Here is a 19,640-nt window from a genome sequence, read left to right on the forward strand (position 1 = left end):
AAGGTTGGGGAAACAGGCAGCTCTGGCAGGGGAGGTCGTCACCACCAGCATCCCTCTGCGTCCCTACCCTGGGCTGATGGAGCTGGCACTGGCTGGAGATGGGCACCTAGAGGCACACAGCCTGCCTGTGGGTCCCCTCTCTAGTCTCAAGAGCAGTGTTCACCAGCCAGCAGGCCCCAAAGTCGTCCTTTCTTCCATAGGAAGTTGGCACGGGCTGAGTTCAATGGCTGGTGAAAGGCCAAGTACCAATTCCCAGGGGGACCATCCAAGCCTCGGCGTGGCCCACAATGCCCCACTGTCTGTGCTCTCAGCCGAGGGACCCAGGCTGGACGCTGTCCTTTGGTGCGCCCCTCGCCCACCTGGCCCCAGCAGAACCCCACCCCAGGTCGTGCACACCGTTACTCCGAGTTTTCCTGGAAGCTAACGGGGGGGCGGGGCGGGGGGGGGGCAGTGACTCCAGGGGCCCCATTTCCACATTCCCTGGGGGAGGGGAGACCCTACAGGGTAACCACAGGATTTCTACATCTTCCCCCCACCCCAGTCATCACTGCAGGGGGCACACAGCAGGTGCCCAGCCAGCGCTTGCGGAACGAAGCCGTGCTGCAGAAGGCTGAACTGGGAAGAGCCTGCCATGGCAGCCCTGGGACCGGGCTCCTGTCCTCGCCAGGTCGCTGGCTGGCTTGTGACCTTGGGCAAGCTGCTCACTTCTGAGCCTCATCTAAAAACAGCGATAGAGGTACCTACCGGGCAGACTTCCATCGAGAATCTAGAACAGTGCCTTACATCGTACAGATTCTAGAAACATGGTAAAAAGAGAGGGGCAGAACGGTGTTAGAAGCAAGCTCAGGAGGTGCACGGGCTGGGTTCAAATCCCGGTTCCACCACATACAAGCTCTGCAATCTTAGGTTTCCTGAACTTCCCAGTGCCTCAGTTTTCCCATCTACGAAATAGAGTTAACCATTATTAGGACTAAATGAGTTGGTCCATCTTCTTAGCACACTCAGAAAGTGCTCAATAAATCTGAGCTATTGCTGTCTTCCCCGTTTTGAGAGAAGACAACCAGGGGTGCCTCCTGGCCTAATGGCCACCCTACAGCCTCTGGGCCCATCCCCCCAACCAGGTGGCACACTGGCAGAGGTCCTGGAAGCCACACTCTCCCAAGCTGCAAGGCCTGCCCTCCAAACATGCTAGGTGCCCCTTTTCTCCCCACCAGGACCTTTTCCTGCCCACTCTTTTGGGAGGTCTCTGCACGTTAATTGCACCCTTTAATAAGTGTTAGGACGATACGATGCTTGGGCAAGGGAGCTGGAGGCTCTGAAGCTCATCCACCCCCAGCCCTGGCAACAGCTCCGCTCCCTGAGCGGTAACTCAGAGCCAAAGCACAGCTCTGTGGGGACACGGCTGGGTAAAAATAGCCCGGGCGGTACATCCCAGCTTCCCTCGCAGCCAGGCACCAGCAGGCACACGTGGAGTCCCACTGCAGGGAAGGTACGGGGGTGATAAACACAAAGTAAGCCTCGTGGGTGGCGAAGGGAACCAGCCTGCTGCCTGGGTGAGGCGGGGCAGGCCTGGGGGCTGGGCGGGGGACGACATCCCTCATCATACTCCCAGCCAGGGAAACAGCCCAGGAACAGTGACCAGCCTGGTCAGGGTCTCACTGGGTCTCTCCCAGGGGGAGCAGGAGAAGCAGTGTGAGGAACTACCCTGTGGGTGCCGACGTCCCCGGGGGCCCCAGGTAGGAGACGGGGTTACCTGGGCTGGAACCCTCCACACGCCACTGTGGCTCGGCCTCTCTGGTCATGCAAAGATAGTGGCCACAAAGGTCAGTCAGCCCACCAGGCTGTGCCCGACTCCTGTCTGCGGCTGCCACCCTGCCCTGAAGCCGGGCCATGCCCTGTGGGGGCGGGGGGATGGGGGTGAGCAGGTGCTCATCAGCGGCTGATAAGAGATCCTGATTCAACAGGGTCGTCTAGGCGCCAGCCAAGGGGCGAGGGTGGGGAAAAGGGGGTATTTAAGCATCCACACGGGCAGACTGGTGCCGCAGGTGTGCCTTCTGAGTCAGAGTAACCTTGGCTTGGACACAAGGGCAGGGGCAAACATGGGAGTGCCAGGTTAGCAAGCCTTCTGAGTTTATCACACGTCTCGGCCAGCCGTGGGAACTGGCCTTGTGCCGGGAGAGCAAAGCATGGTGGCCCAGGCTTCCTGCTCTGGTGGGGAGGCTGAGGTCAGGAAGGTGGGAGACTGTCATGTTCCCAGGCCCGGGGGCCAGATCAGAGAGTGGCCAACCTCCTGCCTAGCGGGGGTAGCAGCCCAGGCGATTCAGGCTCTCCCCTCTGGCCGAGGGCTCCCAGGTCCATCTCCCAAACCCTTCCCCCAGGGAAAGTACCACCAGCAGCCCACAGCCACCCCTCAACGGGGCTCGCCACCCTGCCCCAACATGCCCCAGGAGCAGATCTCTGTGTGGGTGTCCACTGCCACACTGTTCTTCTGTCACAACGCAGACCCGCAGACTGCAGGAGTGGGGACTACAGTGATAACTGGTGTTTCCTCAGAAGCTCCTCAGTCTCCAGAGGGGGAAATACTAAGAGTGTTTGATACAACATCACCCCATTTTTAAACAAGGGGGGCTGAGGCTCTCCAGCAGACCTGGTCAGCCCTGGACCTGGCCCCCACTGGCTGTGGAGCCTAGGCTGGCACTGAGCAGGAGAGAGAGGGAGCCCCCATTCCACTGGCACAGGGCAAGGGCGGAGGGGAGCTGCACACCCCACCACAACGGAAGGGGTGTGGAAGCCCACGCCGCCTTTCCCTCAGTGCTTTAATGGCAGCTCCCGACTGTCTCTCTCCCGATCTCACGCCCTCCCCGAACACACAAGCTATGGACAAGGAAGGCGCTGTCACAGGAGGGCAAGGAAAGGCGGGGGCACGGTGCAGCTCCCAGAAAACTCAGACCTGAGGGACATCAGAGGGCCCCCTGGCAGCTAAACTAAGAACAGAGAGGGTCAAAGACCCTGACAGGCGGCAGAGCAGAGGGACTGGAGGTGTTCAGGGATCTAATGTGTCCCCTCAGGGTGCTGGGAGCAGGGCCTGACGCAGGTGGGCAGAGGTGCTCTGTCTGGCTGCCCCGCTGCCCAGCCCACCCGTAGGCTGTGGGGCCCGGCTTACTGGCACCAGAGTGAGACACCACTCAGCGTCCACTCAGACCCTCTGACCAGCTGCCCGCACCCAAGTTCACCCACTGCCCTTCCAATCAGGGCGCACTTCCCAGGAGCCTGCTGACGACCGGCAGAGAAGGGCCGGCCGAGAAGGGCCAGCCAAGCCCGCTGCCAGAGCGCACTCCTCACCGTCAGTGCGTCAGCTGGCGTTTCGGCTCCACGTGTCCATCAGGGGACAACCTGTGCGCATGAGGGACAGAGTTCCAGGGGTGCGGGGAGAGAGGACAGGATCTGGTTTTCAAGCCCATTAGGCAACAGCCCTGATCCAGGACCCCTCTGGGGACACCCCCCACGGTGGGGTCGCCTGCATGGCCAGGAAACACACGACCCTCCACCCCCACCTGGCCACTTCCATTCCAGTGACGTGTCTGAGTAACATGTCAAAACTTAGTGGTTAAAAAATAAAAATGTATCACTGAAAACCTAGTGGAGAAAAAAGAGAATAAAAAGTGCTTAGGTCACCCAAAAGGATACAGGATGAAAGGAAGAGAACAGGAGCAGAGATGAGATTGGGACAGATAAAAGCGCCTGGCCATTCTGTACCTCGGCAAATGAAGACGGAGTAAACTGCCCCATTAAAAGACAGGCGTGGTCGGACGCGAGAACGAGAACCACCACACGCCTCTTACAAGAGCCACATTTTCAGCAAAGGGCACAGACAGGTGGAAATGAAAGAATGACAAAAGGTAAACCCAACCAAAAGCAGGAGGGACTCTTCCTAACAAAGTTCACTTTAAGATAAGAGACAGAGGACTGTCAAGAAAGGATAAAAATTAATTTAACAAGAAATGACACTTGTGAATGTTTAGATATCAAATAACATCATCTCAAAATATATGAAGCAAAAATTCAAGCTAACAGTTAAATTTTAATTCAACTTTTGAAGATTTTAATTCCCCTCTCTCAGTGACTGATGGAGCAAGCAAACAAGAGAATCGGGAGACAGGAGACCTGAACCACACACACTGGACCCGACGCAAAGGGAACCCTACACTCAGCAAACACTACATTCAACAGGCATTAGAGCAACGGTTGATGGGGAAGCGGACACTCACTCACACAGAACCAAAGGGCTGCCCTGCGGACTCGTGCGGAGCCCCAACCCACCACCCTGCCCCCAGCTCTGCCGCGGAGCCCATGGCTTTCATGCAGTTTCCAGACCTAACACCCCCGACTGGGAACCGCCAGACGTCAGCCTACTAACCCGATACAACATGGTGAACATAACATCATCACCTACTGTGTCGTCTTAACAATACTTAATTCTCACCCAGCCTTAGGCTCTCACTTCTACTGAACAGAAAACAGGAGTGAGAACAAGTCATACATCACCACGGGGGAAAAACTCAGACAAAGTTTGTGTGATTCTCTACAAGACACTTGTCTGGTCTTTCCAAAAAGAGAACGCCATAAAAAGGCGGCAGAACTTCAACAAGCACCAGAATCAGGTGGGGCGGGGGTTGTTAAAGCTCAGATCCAACCAGTTTCTGATCCAGTAGGTCTGGGGGGAGGTCTGAAAACCTCTTTGGTGCATTTCTTCAGGCTGAAATACACTTTTTTAAAGAGCATTTCTAACAAATTCTCAGGTGGCCCTGGTGCTGCCGGCCCCAGGACCGCATGTGAAACCGCTGTTCTAGATGGGTCATGAGAGTAAAAACTGCACGTCATCCTTGATGAGACCCCAGGTCAAACACACGGGCAAACCACCCCCTGGCTGCAAAAGACCTTCCAGACACAAGNCTACAAGACATTTGTCTGGTCTTTCCAAAAAGAGAACACCATAAAAAGGCGGCAGAACTTCAACAAGCACCAGAATCAGGTGGGGCGGGGGTTGTTAAAGCTCAGATCCAACCAGTTTCTGATCCAGTAGGTCTGGGGGAGGTCTGAAAACCTCTTTGGTGCATTTCTTCAGGCTGAAATACACTTTTTTAAAGAGCATTTCTAACAAATTCTCAGGTGGCCCTGGTGCTGCCGGCCCCAGGACCGCATGTGAAACCACTGTTCTAGATGGGTCATGAGAGTAAAAACTGCACGTCATCCTTGATGAGACCCCAGGTCAAACACACGGGCAAACCACCCCCTGGCTGCAAAAGACCTTCCAGACACAAGCAGGGAACCTGGAAGATGGATATGGTGACATTTGGGAATTACACTTGATTTTGTTACGCGTGTTAGTGGTACACAGTTATGAAGGAGAAAGGTCCTTCGTTTTGATAATGTCTTGCCTAATTCTCTTCCAAGTGGCTCAGAAACAAGAAGTTATACACAGAAATAAAGCAAATATGGCCACAGAGCTGGAGAGCACCGAAAACACGCCAACCTTTAACGGGGCGCTTCCCCCTCGACCAGCCCGAGTGGCCCGTCTTGGTGGCAGGGGCTGGTCTGGGTGAAACACTGGGGTTCTCCTGGGTGGCTGATGGAGTCGTGGCTATTGCAGGGGCCGCACGCTGGGCCCTGGGGCCGCGGACTCTGGGAGGGCTGCTGAGACCCACTGTGGAGCACTGCTTGGGGAAAGCCTTGGTGGGTTCCACAGGTTGGTGGCCCGGACCCACCCCCAGTGGCTTTTCATAATCGGGTCTTATGGGTCTTTTTTTTTTCAAGTATAAGTAAATCTGTTGGACCTAAAACATGACAGTTGCCCCAAACTTGCTAAATTGGTTAAGAAAAAGTATAAGATCCCCAACAAGTTTAACTCCACTTGAAAGCAACACGAAGAAGCAAGGCTGCCCTTATAGAACGTGGTGTGAGGGGAGAGTCCGCAGCAGCAGCAGCAGCGGCAGCAGCAGGACTGGGAGGCCAGCAAGGCCGCTGAGGGTGGGTGATGAACCTCGGAAGGGAGAGCTGCGTGACGAGTGGTCCAGGCCACAGATGCTCAGTGCTAGCCCATCCGGATGCGGGGACGCGTGGCTCAAGCTGTGAGCATGGTCATCTCTGGGAAGTGAACCTCAAGTCATAACATTACTGGAAACTTTTCCAAATACAGCATTTGGCTGGAGCCATCCCCAGTGGGCCCCTCACCAAGGGGGGGCCTTTGCCCAAAGGGGAGCTGCCTCCCCTCACTCGGGATGAGTGAGGGCTCTGCTCCCCGGGCTCTGCTCCCCCTCCTCGGCTGGCAGGTCCTGAGAAGCTCCAGGCTCCCACACATGCATTTGCTGAAGTCCCAATCTCCAGTGCCTGCGAATATGGTCATATTTGAAGACAGGGTCTTTAAAGAAGTAATTAAATTAAAATGAAATCATTGATTAGGGTGGCCCCTAATCCAAGTATGGCCAGCAAGAAGATTAGAGGACAAACACAGACACACACACACGGAAGACACCGTGAGGACACAGAGAGAGGACGGCCATTTGCACGCCAAGGACAGAAGCCGCAGAAGAAACCAAGCCTGCTGATGCCTTCATCTCAGATGTTAGGCCCCAGAACGGTGAACAAAATTAATTTCAGCAGTTTAAGGCGCCCGGCTGTGGCCTTTGCTGCGGCAGCCCTAGAGAGTAAATACACTGTCCTTCTCCTCTTCCGAGAAGCCTGCACGAAAACCCTCAACTCGGGCGGAATTTTTCACCCCCTTCCCACCCTGACAATACAGTCAATTCCTCAAGGCCAACCCAATTCAACCTCCAGAGAAACTACCGGGTCTCCAGAACCTCATCAAGAGACTTGAGGTTTCTGTTTGTTTTGGTCTCTCCTCAAAAGAAATCCTGACTTCTCTTTCAGGATCATTTTCAGCTACTGCTACTTCTAAAAACACTCTTATTTTGCTGGAACTGGAGCTTGATGAATCTATGATTTTTAGAATGATGTTCGTAAACACTACTTATATATGAATCTCAGTAAATTACTTCCACTTCTTGTGTTCCCTCAATAATGTAGGTGCATTTCACTTTTAAGGAAGTGTGGGTACAGTTCAGCTGGGGACATTTAAAATGGCAAAGGGAGTTCTAGTTCGCCCGGAACTTTATTTAGTGCAGCTGTAACACCAACGTAAAAGTTGTTTTACCGAAACGGCGCTCGGTTTACAAGAGAACAGACCAGAAGCTGGCCCTGGCACCACAGGCTCCACCACAGAGCCGGGCCCTGGTCAGGCCACCTCTGCGGCCGCAGCACTCGGTAATTGAGCAAGATATTACCGGTTTCTCTGTGCCAGGCAGTATTTCTGGCTACTTGAAATTCAGAGCAGATTTCTTCCCTCTGTTGTGGTCACTTTGGGAAGGAGGGCCTTCACCACTCCTGGGACACGTGGGCACCCCGCTCGGCCAGGATGCCAGCCTCCCTCTGACATGGCCAGAACTGAAGCCCCTCTCCCCTCCTGGAGGCTGTCCTTCCCGGGTCTGCGACAGTGAGTGAGGGGCCGGGCAGACACTGTATCTGAATTTGGCTAAGTGACCCAGCTCGAGGGAAAACCTCCAGGGGAGGTGGTCCCAGGGTCGGCTTCTGCCCCCCCAAAACCAAAGCCCTTGACGGGGGTGACCGCCCCAACAAAGCCCTGGGTCCTAGATCTGAGTGCCCCAGTGAACCGACCTCCTGAACAAAGGACTCCCAGAGGCCCCTGGAGCAGCCCACTCCCCTCCCCCAACCAGAGCCAACAGTCCTTCGTTTCAAACACGGACTTTGGAGACAAACTGGTGGGGATTATGAAAACAGAACTTAAATTGCTTCCACATCTGGAAACCAAACCCAGCAGCCAGCCCCAGGAATTCCAGGCATGTCAGCCAACCAATGCTGCAGGTCAGGGAGCGTTTCCTGTGCGCTGAGTTCCCTGTATCCACCTACCCAGACCCACACACAAGGCCTCTGTCTACATCAGCGGCGCGGTGGAGCCGCACCTGAGGGAAGGGAAAGCAGGGCACCACCCGGGGCACCGGCCACGTGGCCGACATCTGCTACGTGCTTCCCTGGGTGGTCTGGCTTTCCGCCCCTGAACCCTGGCAGGTAAGTGCTGTCTCCCCCTGACAGACAGGGATGTGGTGTCTGGCGTTTAACCCATTGTCCCCTTAAGTGATGCTGGCTTTTCTCTCTACACCCCTCTGTCTTCACACAAAAAGGCAGAGCCACGTGAACCTAAGTCATGAACCCCTGACTTCCATCACCCCACCTAAATTCTCCAAGAAAGATTCTCCAACTACCTGCTGGGCAGGGGCAGCTCCCACCACCAGGTGTGGGGCAACTCAAGTGTCAAAAGCCAGCTGACAGGCTGCGCGTGGAAGGGGGTGCGCAGCAGGGCTCTCCTGGCCCCTGCCATCTCCTGACAGCTCTCAGGGTTACAAATCACGGCGGCTAAAGACGCCGCTGTTGGTAGTGAGGGCTTCGGCACGCACTGGTCAGCGGCCTGCAGGGGTGCGTGGGGCTCTGAGGGTCACCACCACATGAGAGGGGCTCAGAGGGAAGGCTCAGGCCAGCTCACCTGAGTCTAGCTGTCCTCAGGGGGTTGGGTGGCATTCCTTCTTTGGGGCACTTCCCAGGGAGTGGCCGCTCTCTGCTTCAGGGCAGGCACACCTGAACAGAGCGACCCCGCCAGACGGCCTAAAGCCAGGGCAAGTCCCTACCCCACCCCTCCTTTGCCAAAGAAACCCTCAGGTCTTGGAAGACTGAGTGCAGTGTTCACCTGATGCTCACAGCTGAGGCTCCACGTGACCCCCACTGCTGGGGCAGACACTGGGGGGATCAAGAGGGCCAACGACAGAGCGGGGTGACCCTCCACCCCACCCCACCCCACCGCACAGAGCTCCCCTCCCTCAGCCCTGCATCTGTAATCTGCAAGCACCTCCCACCAGCTCCAAGCCCTAGCAGTGCTCCTAGCAGGTTCTGTTCGGGTGTCCCTTCTTGTCCTTCAGCCTTTGCCAGGCCCAGCTACCCAGGCTGTGTGTTCCAGGGGCCCCTGCCTTGCACCAGGGCTGGCCAGAGCCCAGCTGGCCAGAGCTCAGCTTCAGGGCCACAGACTGAAGGGCCGGCAGACTGAACCGGCTCAGGTCCTTCCCAGGCTCTCCCGCAGTGGGGACAGGTGAGGGAACGCCAGGTGTGACCACAGCCCTAGTCTGGGGCTCCGGCCAGAGGAGGCCCCCAGGAAGTCTAAGGATACTGAGGGTCCATGCAGACCCCCTCGGAGAGCCTGTGGGCTCCCCACTGGCCTCAGAACCGGGCCTGGCTCTTCAGATCAGCAACACAGCCCTGTCCGGTCAGACTCAGCCTCAGGACAAGATACCGCCACCCCCACGCCCCCCCCAAAGCCGCGGTCCAACTCTACTGCCACCCCCAAGCCTTGGTACATGCGCTCCTCATGCCTGAAACACAGCCCCCACTTTGCCACAAACACCTGGCCCTAAACAAGCCCCAGATGGATACCCCACACCCCACCACCACCCCTGCCCCCAGCCTAGAGCTCCCTGGGCCTGACCACTATCCCTGAGCACTCTCCCCCCAGTGGGCCTTTCTCTGCTCCTGTGACTCTCCCCGGATGGAAGGAGAGGAGGCGCACNCCCAGGAAGTCTAAGGATACTGAGGGTCCATGCAGACCCCCTCGGAGAGCCTGCGGGCTCCCCACTGGCCTCAGAACCAGGCCTGGCTCTTCAGATCAGCAACACAGCCCTGTCCGGTCAGACTCAGCCTCAGGACAAGATACCGCCCCCCCCACGCCCCCCCCAAAGCCGCGGTCCAACTCTACTGCCACCCCCAAGCCTTGGTACGTGCGCTCCTCATGCCTGAAACACAGCCCCCACTTTGCCACAAACACCTGGCCCTAAACAAGCCCCAGATGGATACCCCACACCCCACCACCACCCCTGCCCCCAGCCCAGAGCTCCCTGGGCCTGACCACTATCCCTGGGCACTCTCCCCCCAGTGGGCCTTTCTCTGCTCCTGTGACTCTCCCCGGACGGAAGGAGAGGAGGCGCACACCAGGCTGGGTGGGGCCTTACCCTCAGCCCCACCCGCTTATGTACCATTTTAAGGAGAAGAATTACCTGCCGGGGAAACCTTCCCTTCCAGCCTTGGTACAGCAGACCGGTGGTTATCTCTGTCCCCAGCCAGGAGCCGTGTGGTAGCCTTGCCTCCTGGGGGTCCCAGAGGAGCCACAGCGCCAGCCTACATGAGCTCCCCGTAAGCAAAGCCTGCCCCACCCACAGCCCTGTTTCTCAGTGCTGGCTTAACTCGCTGCACGCCCCGGTGCACGGCGAGGAGTGAGGTCCATCCTGTACCGGAGACCAAACACCGCCTCCTCAAGGAGGGGCTGCGGACCCTGGGCCCCGTGCACAAACCTCAGGAAGCTGGGCTACTGGCCTACATCAGGATCTGAAGAGGGAGAGGAGCAGAGAAGAGACCTCTGAGGAAAACACGGTTTAAGACCACAGGCAGCACCTTCAGCTAGACATCCCCCCGTGGCTGTCTCCAGGGCCTCACACCTGACCCGCCACTCCCCCAGCGCTGCTCTGACCTTAGGGAGCAGCCCACCTCGTCAGTCACCCTCACAGGTCCCCAGGTACTGACCACTGGGCCCCTCCCCACCCCTGCAGCCCAGCCATCCCGCTCACACAGGTCCCCGTGCCGTTCCCTGCTCAGAACTCCTCCATCTGTCTATTTGGAGCAACACTGTTGGCTGTGGCTCCCAGAGCCCTTGGCTCCTAGCTGAAGAAGTACAAGTTTAGGTAGTCTTAAATCATCTGAGAAAGACCAGGAAAAAAATACATTTATTAAGCAGCTATCATGAGCCAGAGATTTTGTTCATCAGTCACTCCTCAGAGGAGAAAACTGGGGTTCAGGGAGATTAGTAAGGTCACAGAGCTGGCAGGGCGGGGATCTGAGCAAGGTCTGGTTTTAAGGCAAGGAGGGCACCGGGAATACTAAAGACTCCTGGCGACGGCAGTGACTGGCACCCAGCCCTGGGGCAGTCTCTCGGGGGAACAGGATTTAGCAAGGCTGATGGCACCAGAACTTGGACTTGAGCTGAAGGCTGCAGGGACCACAGAACACCAGACCACTGACCACCATCAGCTGAGGCTTCTGGGGCCTGTGCCACCCTGGCCACGGGGCACAGCCCCCACCCCTTTCCCACCACAAGGAGCTTCAAAGGGGCTGCATGTGGGAAGATTTTACAGAAAGAGAGAGGAGAGAGGTTTGAAAGAAAATTGCTAAAAGGAAACACATGTGAAAATGAAAATTCAGGCACAATGGGAGTAGGAGAGAAGGAAGAAAAAGATGATGTTCAAGGATTATAAACTGAGTCAGAAAGCCCTGGCACACAGCATCAGTTTCTCTCCTCTATATTGGGAAGGCCAGCGGCCCACTCCCTGCCATCATTTCCCCTGAAACTCATAGAATGGGGCAGCGCGACCTTAGATGATACCAGGAAGAGAGAAACAGGGAAAGATGCCTTGTACATAATTATGATGACTATGGACATGGCCCATATTCGGTGGAAGAAGAAACGGAGGCTCAGAGAGGCTGCTTGGTGTTCCCAAGGTCACACAGCTGGGGAGCTGTAAAGCTGGACTCTGATCCCCGGTCTGCTCACTGTTCAGGCTCATTCCCTTGGACATTACAGTGCACTTTCATAAAGCCAACCACCACTACAAGGTGGCTCTGCTCCCTTCCTTGAAGAAACTGGGAAAATTATGAAAGTTCTCCAGAGGTTACCTGGATTTTGTGTTTCACTAAATCCAAGATGTCTTTGATGTTAAAATGCACTGTTATTTCGAGTACCCCAAGAAAGAAAAGGTGCCGTCAATTAAATTATAACACACCAACACATTCAAATTTGAGATGTTAAAATGTGAAGAAAAAGTGTCTTAGAATCTACAAAATACCTAGTGCGTGTAAGTGAGGGGTGGGGATCCAGTCCCTGCCCCTTAGACAGCGTGTGTGCACCGCAGGGTGGATGACAACTCCATGCATGTGTGTGCGCACACACACAGATGCCTTGCTGCTGGGAGACCTCCCTTTGCTAGCACCTGAAGCAACGCGGTCTCGCAGGTCATCACACAGCAACGTGCTGGCCAGACCTGCCTTGTCAACGAGAACCCTGCATTGCCAGGAGACCATCAATGCAAGGTTCCTTGGGCAGAGGCTGCCTGACCACCACCCTCCACCAAGATGAAGCTGGGTGAGCCGCACACCTCTGAGACACCCAGCTGGATACACAGCAGGATTGCTCCTTGGAAAACTACCCAGCGTGCCGGGCTAGCTGCACAGCTTGCACCTTTCTGTCTGGCTCCCCTCCATGTCTCCTGGGGCCCGCAGCCAGCCCGAGCCGCAGTGCTTTAATAAGGCAGATGCTGTGGGCTGGCAGGCAGGCAGCTCTGCCCCACGCTGGCTTTCCAGCTGGGCGCAGGTGGACGGACAGGCGGGCCCTAGCTGCAGGTGTAGGGCAGGTGGGCAGGGAGCAGCCCTCGTCTCCTTGGTAGACTGGCCACGGCCTGGCAGAGCAGGTAGCCTCTGGGAGGAAGGAGTAGGTGCAGCCCTAGCCCAAGCCCCAGGGAGATGGCTGTCACCCCGGAGCATGCTTTGCATCTCATTCAGACTGCCACGCGGGCACCAGTCAAATCACCCGACCCCCCAGTCTGTAGCTGTAGGGTTGGTTTATTTAAAAACACAAAGGCTGGGGAGGTGGAGCTTGCGCCTCCTATAACCGTCCCAGGTAGTGGGGGTTTTGCCCTGCCACCTTCCCGTTTCAGTGTTGACATACTCCCTGCGAGAAACTCTGTTCGGTGCTAAGGTTATTTGTCACAAGACTCAAACCAGCAGCAGCTTGTAGGAACTAAACTAACTGCTCACTCCTATGCCAGGCACTGTTCTGAGTGCTTTTCATACATTTATATATTTGATCCACAAAACAACCTTGTGAGGGAAATGCTAGTAGCACCCTGCTCATTTCACAGATAGGAAATCGAGGCACAGAGACGTTACATAATTTGCCTAAGCTTCCACAACCAGCAACTGGCTGAGCCAGGATTTGAACCCAGATGCGGGACCGCCAGAGTCCAGGCTCTTGGACACTACGCTATCCTGCCTCCAGCTACCTCACCACCCATCACCTGCCAACCGAGCAAGTGTCGAACCCGCTCTGGCAACTCAGATCATGTGGCTCATTTTCTCTCTACCATCGCCCTATGACGTGGGTCGTATTACCAACCCCATTCCATGGAAGGGCAAGCTGAGGCTCAGAAAGGTGAGGCAGCTGCCCAAAGGCGATGACTAGATCCGGATCCTAGATCCAGACCCGTGCATTTTCTGACTGTATTTTCTTCTACCATCACAGGCACTGAGCGTGAGATGAAGGCACCAGCGTGTTGAGGTAGGCGTTCCTCCCGGGAAAACCAGCAATCAGGAAGGACAAGCCTGCTCCTTCTCTCTCCTGTCCTGAGGGGGAGACGGAGTCTGGCGGTGAATAGCAGACCCCAGGCCCACCACAGACAGCACAGGCCGCTTGAAGCGTGGCTTCCCTTTCTACGTGTGACAGGCTTGCAGAGCGCACAGAGTGGGGTGACCAAAATGACTCAGGAATAAGAGTTCCCGCCCACGCTCCTACACTCGAGTTCTGTTTAGGTCTTCCTCTTTCTGATCCCTTAAAAAAGAAACGTTCCCATGAGCAGAGCCACAGATACTAACAGTAACAGCTACAGAGTTTTTGTTTTCATTTGAATCATGTTTACATTGTAAGGAAAGAACCCACTTTTCTGGGACAATGAAGCATGTTGAATCCATTAAAAAATATGCCCAACAGGCAGAAAACGTCCCATTTCTTGACGGACGTCAAGACGTGGGGTTCCTAGTACCAGCCTGCTAGACAGAGCTGGGGCTGGAGGTCACCTGGACTCCACAGCTCTGGACCACACACTGCCTCTGGGACCTCCGTGCGACACTGAGGAGGAACACAGTTCCTGTTGCCTACTTTCGCCTTCCTCTACACACCCACACCCTGGGGGCCTAGGCAGGACAGATGCTCCTAAGAGACCGGGGCCCCGAGGGAGTGAAAAGAGGGCCTGGGCACCCAGAGGCTCAGGAAGATCAGGAGCTCAAGGAGGCGATGAGGAAACAGAGCCCTAGGGGAGGCTGGCTGGAGCCTGACAAGCCCAGACTGCCGGCTACTCTGTGAGCCTCAGGTGCTGAAGGTGCCCAGCCCTGATGGCGCTGACTGGTGGGGACGGGAGACCGCCCCGACTCTGCCAGCTTAGTGTGCATCAGCTGGGTGGGGTTGCGGGTATTGATTTGTGTGGTAGAAATAACGGTCTGCGCAGTCTGGCAAGAACTATTTCCACACTCATGTGGGCAAGCTTATCTGATACGGCTCTGGGCTAAGGGCGGCAGCCATGACCACACACAGACACCTCTCTCAAGAAATGCCTTAATGCCCAAATGCCTCAGCAGCTATGGCTTGAACTGGACAGAGCAATGAAATGCATTGTGTGCCGATGGATTTCTAGAATCAACTGCACTGTCCCCCTGGGATGCTGGGCTGTGGCCTGGCTGCATTGGGCGGCCGCCTAATTTCTATCTGCTTCCCTCTGAAACCACAGCGGTGTCCCGGCAGTTCCATGGACACGTCTCACCGGCCGCAGTCCCACCTGAGGGACACTGCTACTGCTCTGCCTCTTCAGTCAAGACGTCACCTCCCCAAGGAGGACTTCCCTGCCCACTCCATTTAAAAACGACGCCCTGAACAGCGCTCCCCGGCTGCCCTGCCATCCCCCACACTGCAGGTTCTACCTGTGAGCCCGCCCCTCTCCTGGCCGTCGTGGGAGCTCCCTGGAGGCAGGGACTGCGGCCTGCTGTTCACTGAAGACCCTCCAGTGCCCAGCATGGAATCAAGCACAAATCAGAGGCTCAGATATTTGCTGAATAAAGAAATCGCTGTGCCGGGCATGTGATGGGCAAACAGAAATGGGGAAGGGTCTGTGCCCTGGACTGCTATCTGGTGCAGGACACCACCAGCCCAGCAGGCGTGTAACTCCTGAAGTGATCAAACAGGCGTGTGCCTAAAGAGACTTCAACGAGGGTGCCACCTCCAGCTGTTTATATATTCTACAGAGTTAAAATTTTCTTCGGCACAACCTGAGAGTGCTCTGTTTACTGAAGGCTCTACCATAGAGAATAGCATAGAAATGTACAAGTTACTGAAACTTTAAACTTAATTCGCAGGCACTACAAAAGAGAACACCTTAATTTTTCTATTCTTCAAGGTCAAAACCAAGTCTCATCTTTCTCTCTCTACGCCCCCCCCCCAAAAAATGGGGTGTTCTAAAAGACAGATGAAATGCCAATGCTTTTATAAAGACAAGTCAATCCTCTGCAAAGAAAGAGCTTAAGACGCCCATTGATCCTCAGCCTTTTAATAGTTTAAGCAGACCACAGCCCTCCCCTTCTGTTGGGTTGGCCAAGAAGTCTGTCACATTTTTTTCTGTACGATGGCTCTAGGAGCATTAGGTTGCCTGTAACGTCATTCGAAATGATTTTGTTAGACTGTATTGTGACAGCTGTCACGTCAGCGTGTGTTTTAAAAAACCTTATTCAAAATTGGTGAACTTTTGTGCAGCCATTTTAATATTGAAGATGGAAGAAAACACACAATGTTTCAGCATATTATGCATTATTATTTTGAGAAAGGTAAAAACACAACTGAAACACACAAAAAAATTTGTGCAGTGTTCGGAGAAGGTGCTGTGACTGATCAAACATGTCAAAAGTGGTTTGTGACCTTTCATGCCGGAGATTTCTCACTGGATGATGCTCCACGGTCAGGGAGACCGGTTGAAGTTGACAGGGATCAAACCGAGACATTAACTGAGAACAATTAATGTTATACCATGCAGGAGATAGCCAACATACTCAAAATATCCAGAGGAATAACGTTATTGGTAAAAATGAAAAACATGCCTTTTATTTTATGGTAAAAAACTAAATGACTTTTTGGCCGGCACAATATAAAGTGAAGTGAAATTGCGAAGCCCCTCAAAGCAGGACCAATTGTGCAGTGTCTCCTGGCAAAACAGCCACTTGGGTAGGAGGGGGGGCCAGTGCGCTTTAGGGAAGGGCACAGATGCACCGAAGAGAGGGCAAGTGGAAGGGAGAGCTGGGGAGGGGCAGTGGAATATCCACCAGTTCTCAAGCTGCAGCCCACGGCCTCCTCAGGGCAGGCTACTCCAGGTCCCCTATTTTCTTCTCCCTTTTCTTCCTTCAATCAACTAAAAGTCATTTCCATAAATAGACTCCAGGTAGTCTCTCCTACTGCTCTTCCTTGGGACAAAGGTCACACCTGCCAGCCTGCTCACCTGGCCTGGCTGGTTTAGTCTGTCCCCTAGACACACTCTTATCTTTCATGTTGGCCTTAGTCATCCACCCTACACCCCCACCGAAGCCCAGGGTCCCCAAAATTACAAAGCTTTCCCCCCAGTAGGCACTTGCCCAAGCTATGCTACCTACTACTCAAGTCTCAGGTTCTTCACTGGCTTCCCTCCTTCCCCCAGGCCATACTCAGGGGGCCTCCTGGGGATCTCAGGAGACAACTCAAAGTCACCTACCAGCTCAGAGAAGTCAGGCAGGGACCAATTTGACCCAAGTTTTCAGTCTCCCAACTGCCTGCAAACATCTCAAGGGCAGGGAAACAGCTGTGTGTAGCAGCCCCTGGACACATAACTAGCATTTCATGAGTGCCAGCTTAGTGGTTTAAGGTTTGGACCCAGTCTGTCTGGGTAAGCTGGTGCTGGGCAGGTGGCAAGACCCCAGTCAATGGCAGTGACTCACAGGACTCCTTCCTTCTAGACTGAGTTAGATGGTTACAGGGAGGAGAGAAGACAGAGACGCCTACTGCAGAGGTCTGAGAGGGTTACACAACTGGTAACCTTCCTCCCTTTGAGATTCCTTTTTCCATAACCTGGCATCACTATAACCACGTTTCACCAGGGGAAGGACCTGGGGATGCCCCAGAGGCTGTGCCAGCCCCACCCCCTTCCCAGGAGGCCAAGCGATGAGCAGCTGCCTCCAGGAAGGGTGGACAGAGATGTGGTGGATGACCAGAAACCAGAAACCAGCCCACTGGTTCGCTACGCCAGGACGTAGGCTGAGTTAAGGAAGGTGACCTAGAAATAAGTCAGTTACAGAACATTGACATGTCCCTCAGGGCCGAGTAATGTGTCACACATCTAGCCATCTGTGGAAGAGCAGGGCTGGGGAAATGGAGAAGGAGGTACACTGGTGGGTGTGCAGGGATGAAAAGGAAAAAAAGTCCAGGGCTGAATAGGGACCAGGTACCCACAGCACAGACACGGTTGTCCAGAGGCTGCTCTGCCAAGACCCTTGTCGCCCGCAGAGAAGCCGCTGTGACAGCTACAGCCGGGACAGACCCGCTGGTTCTTGGGGAGCGAGGGGGTAGGAGTCGCACACACCTCCGGTCTCCACAGCATCTCGGCTGGGAAGGGACAGGACCCTGTCCCCATACCCCTAACTGGGCTGGCCCTCACTCTTGCCCGGCAGAGCCCCTCGGAGAGGTGAGCTGGGCGCTGGGAAACAGGCTTGGTGCAGCTTCGAAGAACTGCAGAAAAACTTCACTCACGCATAGACCGCTTCGGGATTCGGCAGGGGCAAGCGCGGAGCTGCAGCAACACCCGGCTCGGAGGAGCAGGCGCGCTGGGAGCGGAGGGAAGACGAGTGGGTCCCAAAGTAGGTGTCCGGACAAACTAGCCCCCTTCGCAGGCAACTACATCCCCCTAGATCAACTTTTTGAAACTGCGCCTAAGAGAGAGGCGGTCACCTCTTTCCGTGCCCTGGAGCTAGTCCTGCCCACCCTCGAACCTGAGTGCAGGCAGAGGGCCCAGAGTGGGCAGCGGTTTCTCCTCCGCCGTGGCCTAGCGAGCCAGGGTGCAGGTAACCCGACCTCCCCGGCCAAGGCCGAGAGGGCGGACACTCCCGGGACAGGAACTGGAGCCCGTGCTCCGGGAACCTCCCTGGCCCAGGGGCTGCGGGCCGAGCCAGGTGCGAGTCCCCGGAGCCCCGCGAGCCCGAGCCCTTCGGCCGCCGCTTACCTGGCTCCCGGGGGCCGGCGGGGTGCGCATCCCCGGTCTGGCCGCGGGTCGGTTCGCTGCAGAGGGGCGAGAAGCGGGCGGACGCGGGTCAGCGGAGTGGGAAGGGACGAGGCGGGCAGCGCGGAGAGAGCAGGAACAGCTCGCACCGCGCCGCAACAGCTCGCACCGCGCCGCGGCAGTTCGCTCCCGTTCAGCCCCAGTTGAAGGCGCCGGCCCCGCCCCCACCCGCGCCGGTTGCCGGGAGACCCGCGTGGGCCGAAGGGTTCTTTGTATCAAAGCCGCCGCGACATCACAAGGCGCCCCGGAGCGGCAATCGAAGGGGCGGGGCTTGCGAGCAGGGGCGGGGCCTAAAGAGGAGGAAACAGCCCAGGAACATCAGGCACGGGGGCGGGCCCAGGTAGCCCCGCCCCCTAAGGTACAGGCAGGTGGCTGGGGCAGCACTGACCAATGGCGTCACGGCAGCCAGGCCAGGCTCAAGGGCCATCCCTCCCTGGAGGCGCTTCAGCCCGTGGAGCTCGCCCCGGCCCTCTGGAACCGGCGCTGTGAGGTTAAGGCTGCCCAGGTTTGGGCTGCCCCGGCCTTTGGTTTGAGGAAGAAGGCATTTGTAAACACGCGCCTGCCTGGCGGGCTCTGTGGCCGCTGTTGTTCATTCTAGTTTACTCTCATTGTGGTCACCGCACAGCGGTGATTTCCAAGCTCACGTTTGCGTGAACAAAGACCTAGCAACCTCTATCCCCGACTTCCACCACCACTACCACCAGCAGCCTGAGTTTGGTGGCTCCTAAATTGATTTTTATCCTAAATCCCACCCACAACCTTCCCAGTTGTTTTCTTAGCACGGTTGTCCCACCTGTAGCCCAGGATGGCTAAGAATGCGGCCCATTGCGAAATCGTAAATTTACTTAAAACTTTTCTTTTGCTCGTCAGTTTTCATTACTGTTTGTTCATTTGATGTGTGGCCCAAGACAACTCTTCTTTTTCCAGTGTGACCCAGAGACTCCAAAAAGTCAGACGCTCTTGGATAGAGTCAAAGTTGTCTTTATATCCAGCCCAGAAATACAAAGAACCAAGAGGCAACAAGAACTAAAACAAAAAGGGAAGGGCCCCTCCTGTTGAATTATATAGTAAATACATTACTTTATGTTGAAAAAGCGCCTCCCCTCATAACTCTTCACTATGCTCTGGATTAAAAGAAGGCAAAGATGCAAGCAGCAAATATTACAAACATGGTTTCCCTTTGACTTGTTGCATTGTGTAACTTGCAACGGGGGAGGAGCAGACTTATCTTCCTATTTTCTGGCCCAGACAGACATGAAGCCACCTTCCCCTTTGCTGAGTTCTCACTGACCAACCAGGTAGCACTTTGCTATGGTCAAGGCCTGTCGCCAGCTGGATGCTGTCAGCAGCACCGACACACACACA

General features: G+C 55.6%; 1 protein-coding gene across 3 annotated transcripts in view; it reads right to left on the reverse strand.

Moving 5' to 3' along the window:
- RAB11FIP4 (RAB11 family interacting protein 4) overlaps positions 1 to 19,640 on the reverse strand; it is a 103,391-nt gene that overhangs the window by 18,984 nt on the left and 64,767 nt on the right. The window contains exon 1 of one of the 3 annotated variants that reach the window (XM_037069808.1): positions 18,219 to 18,531. The exons of 1 other annotated variant lie outside the window; for it this stretch is intronic. In XM_037069808.1, coding sequence (XP_036925703.1) covers positions 18,219 to 18,248 — 30 coding nt within the window. In that variant the 5' untranslated portion in view covers positions 18,249 to 18,531. Of the gene's footprint in view, positions 1 to 18,218; positions 18,532 to 19,640 lie in introns of those variants that run through there. One more of the 3 variants, XM_037069809.1, reaches the window with a different exon arrangement.

This window comes from Sturnira hondurensis, unplaced genomic scaffold, assembly GCF_014824575.4.
Source record: "Sturnira hondurensis isolate 20B ecotype Veracruz unplaced genomic scaffold, ASM1482457v3 Scaffold0018728, whole genome shotgun sequence".
Lineage (NCBI taxonomy): Eukaryota > Metazoa > Chordata > Mammalia > Chiroptera > Phyllostomidae > Sturnira > Sturnira hondurensis.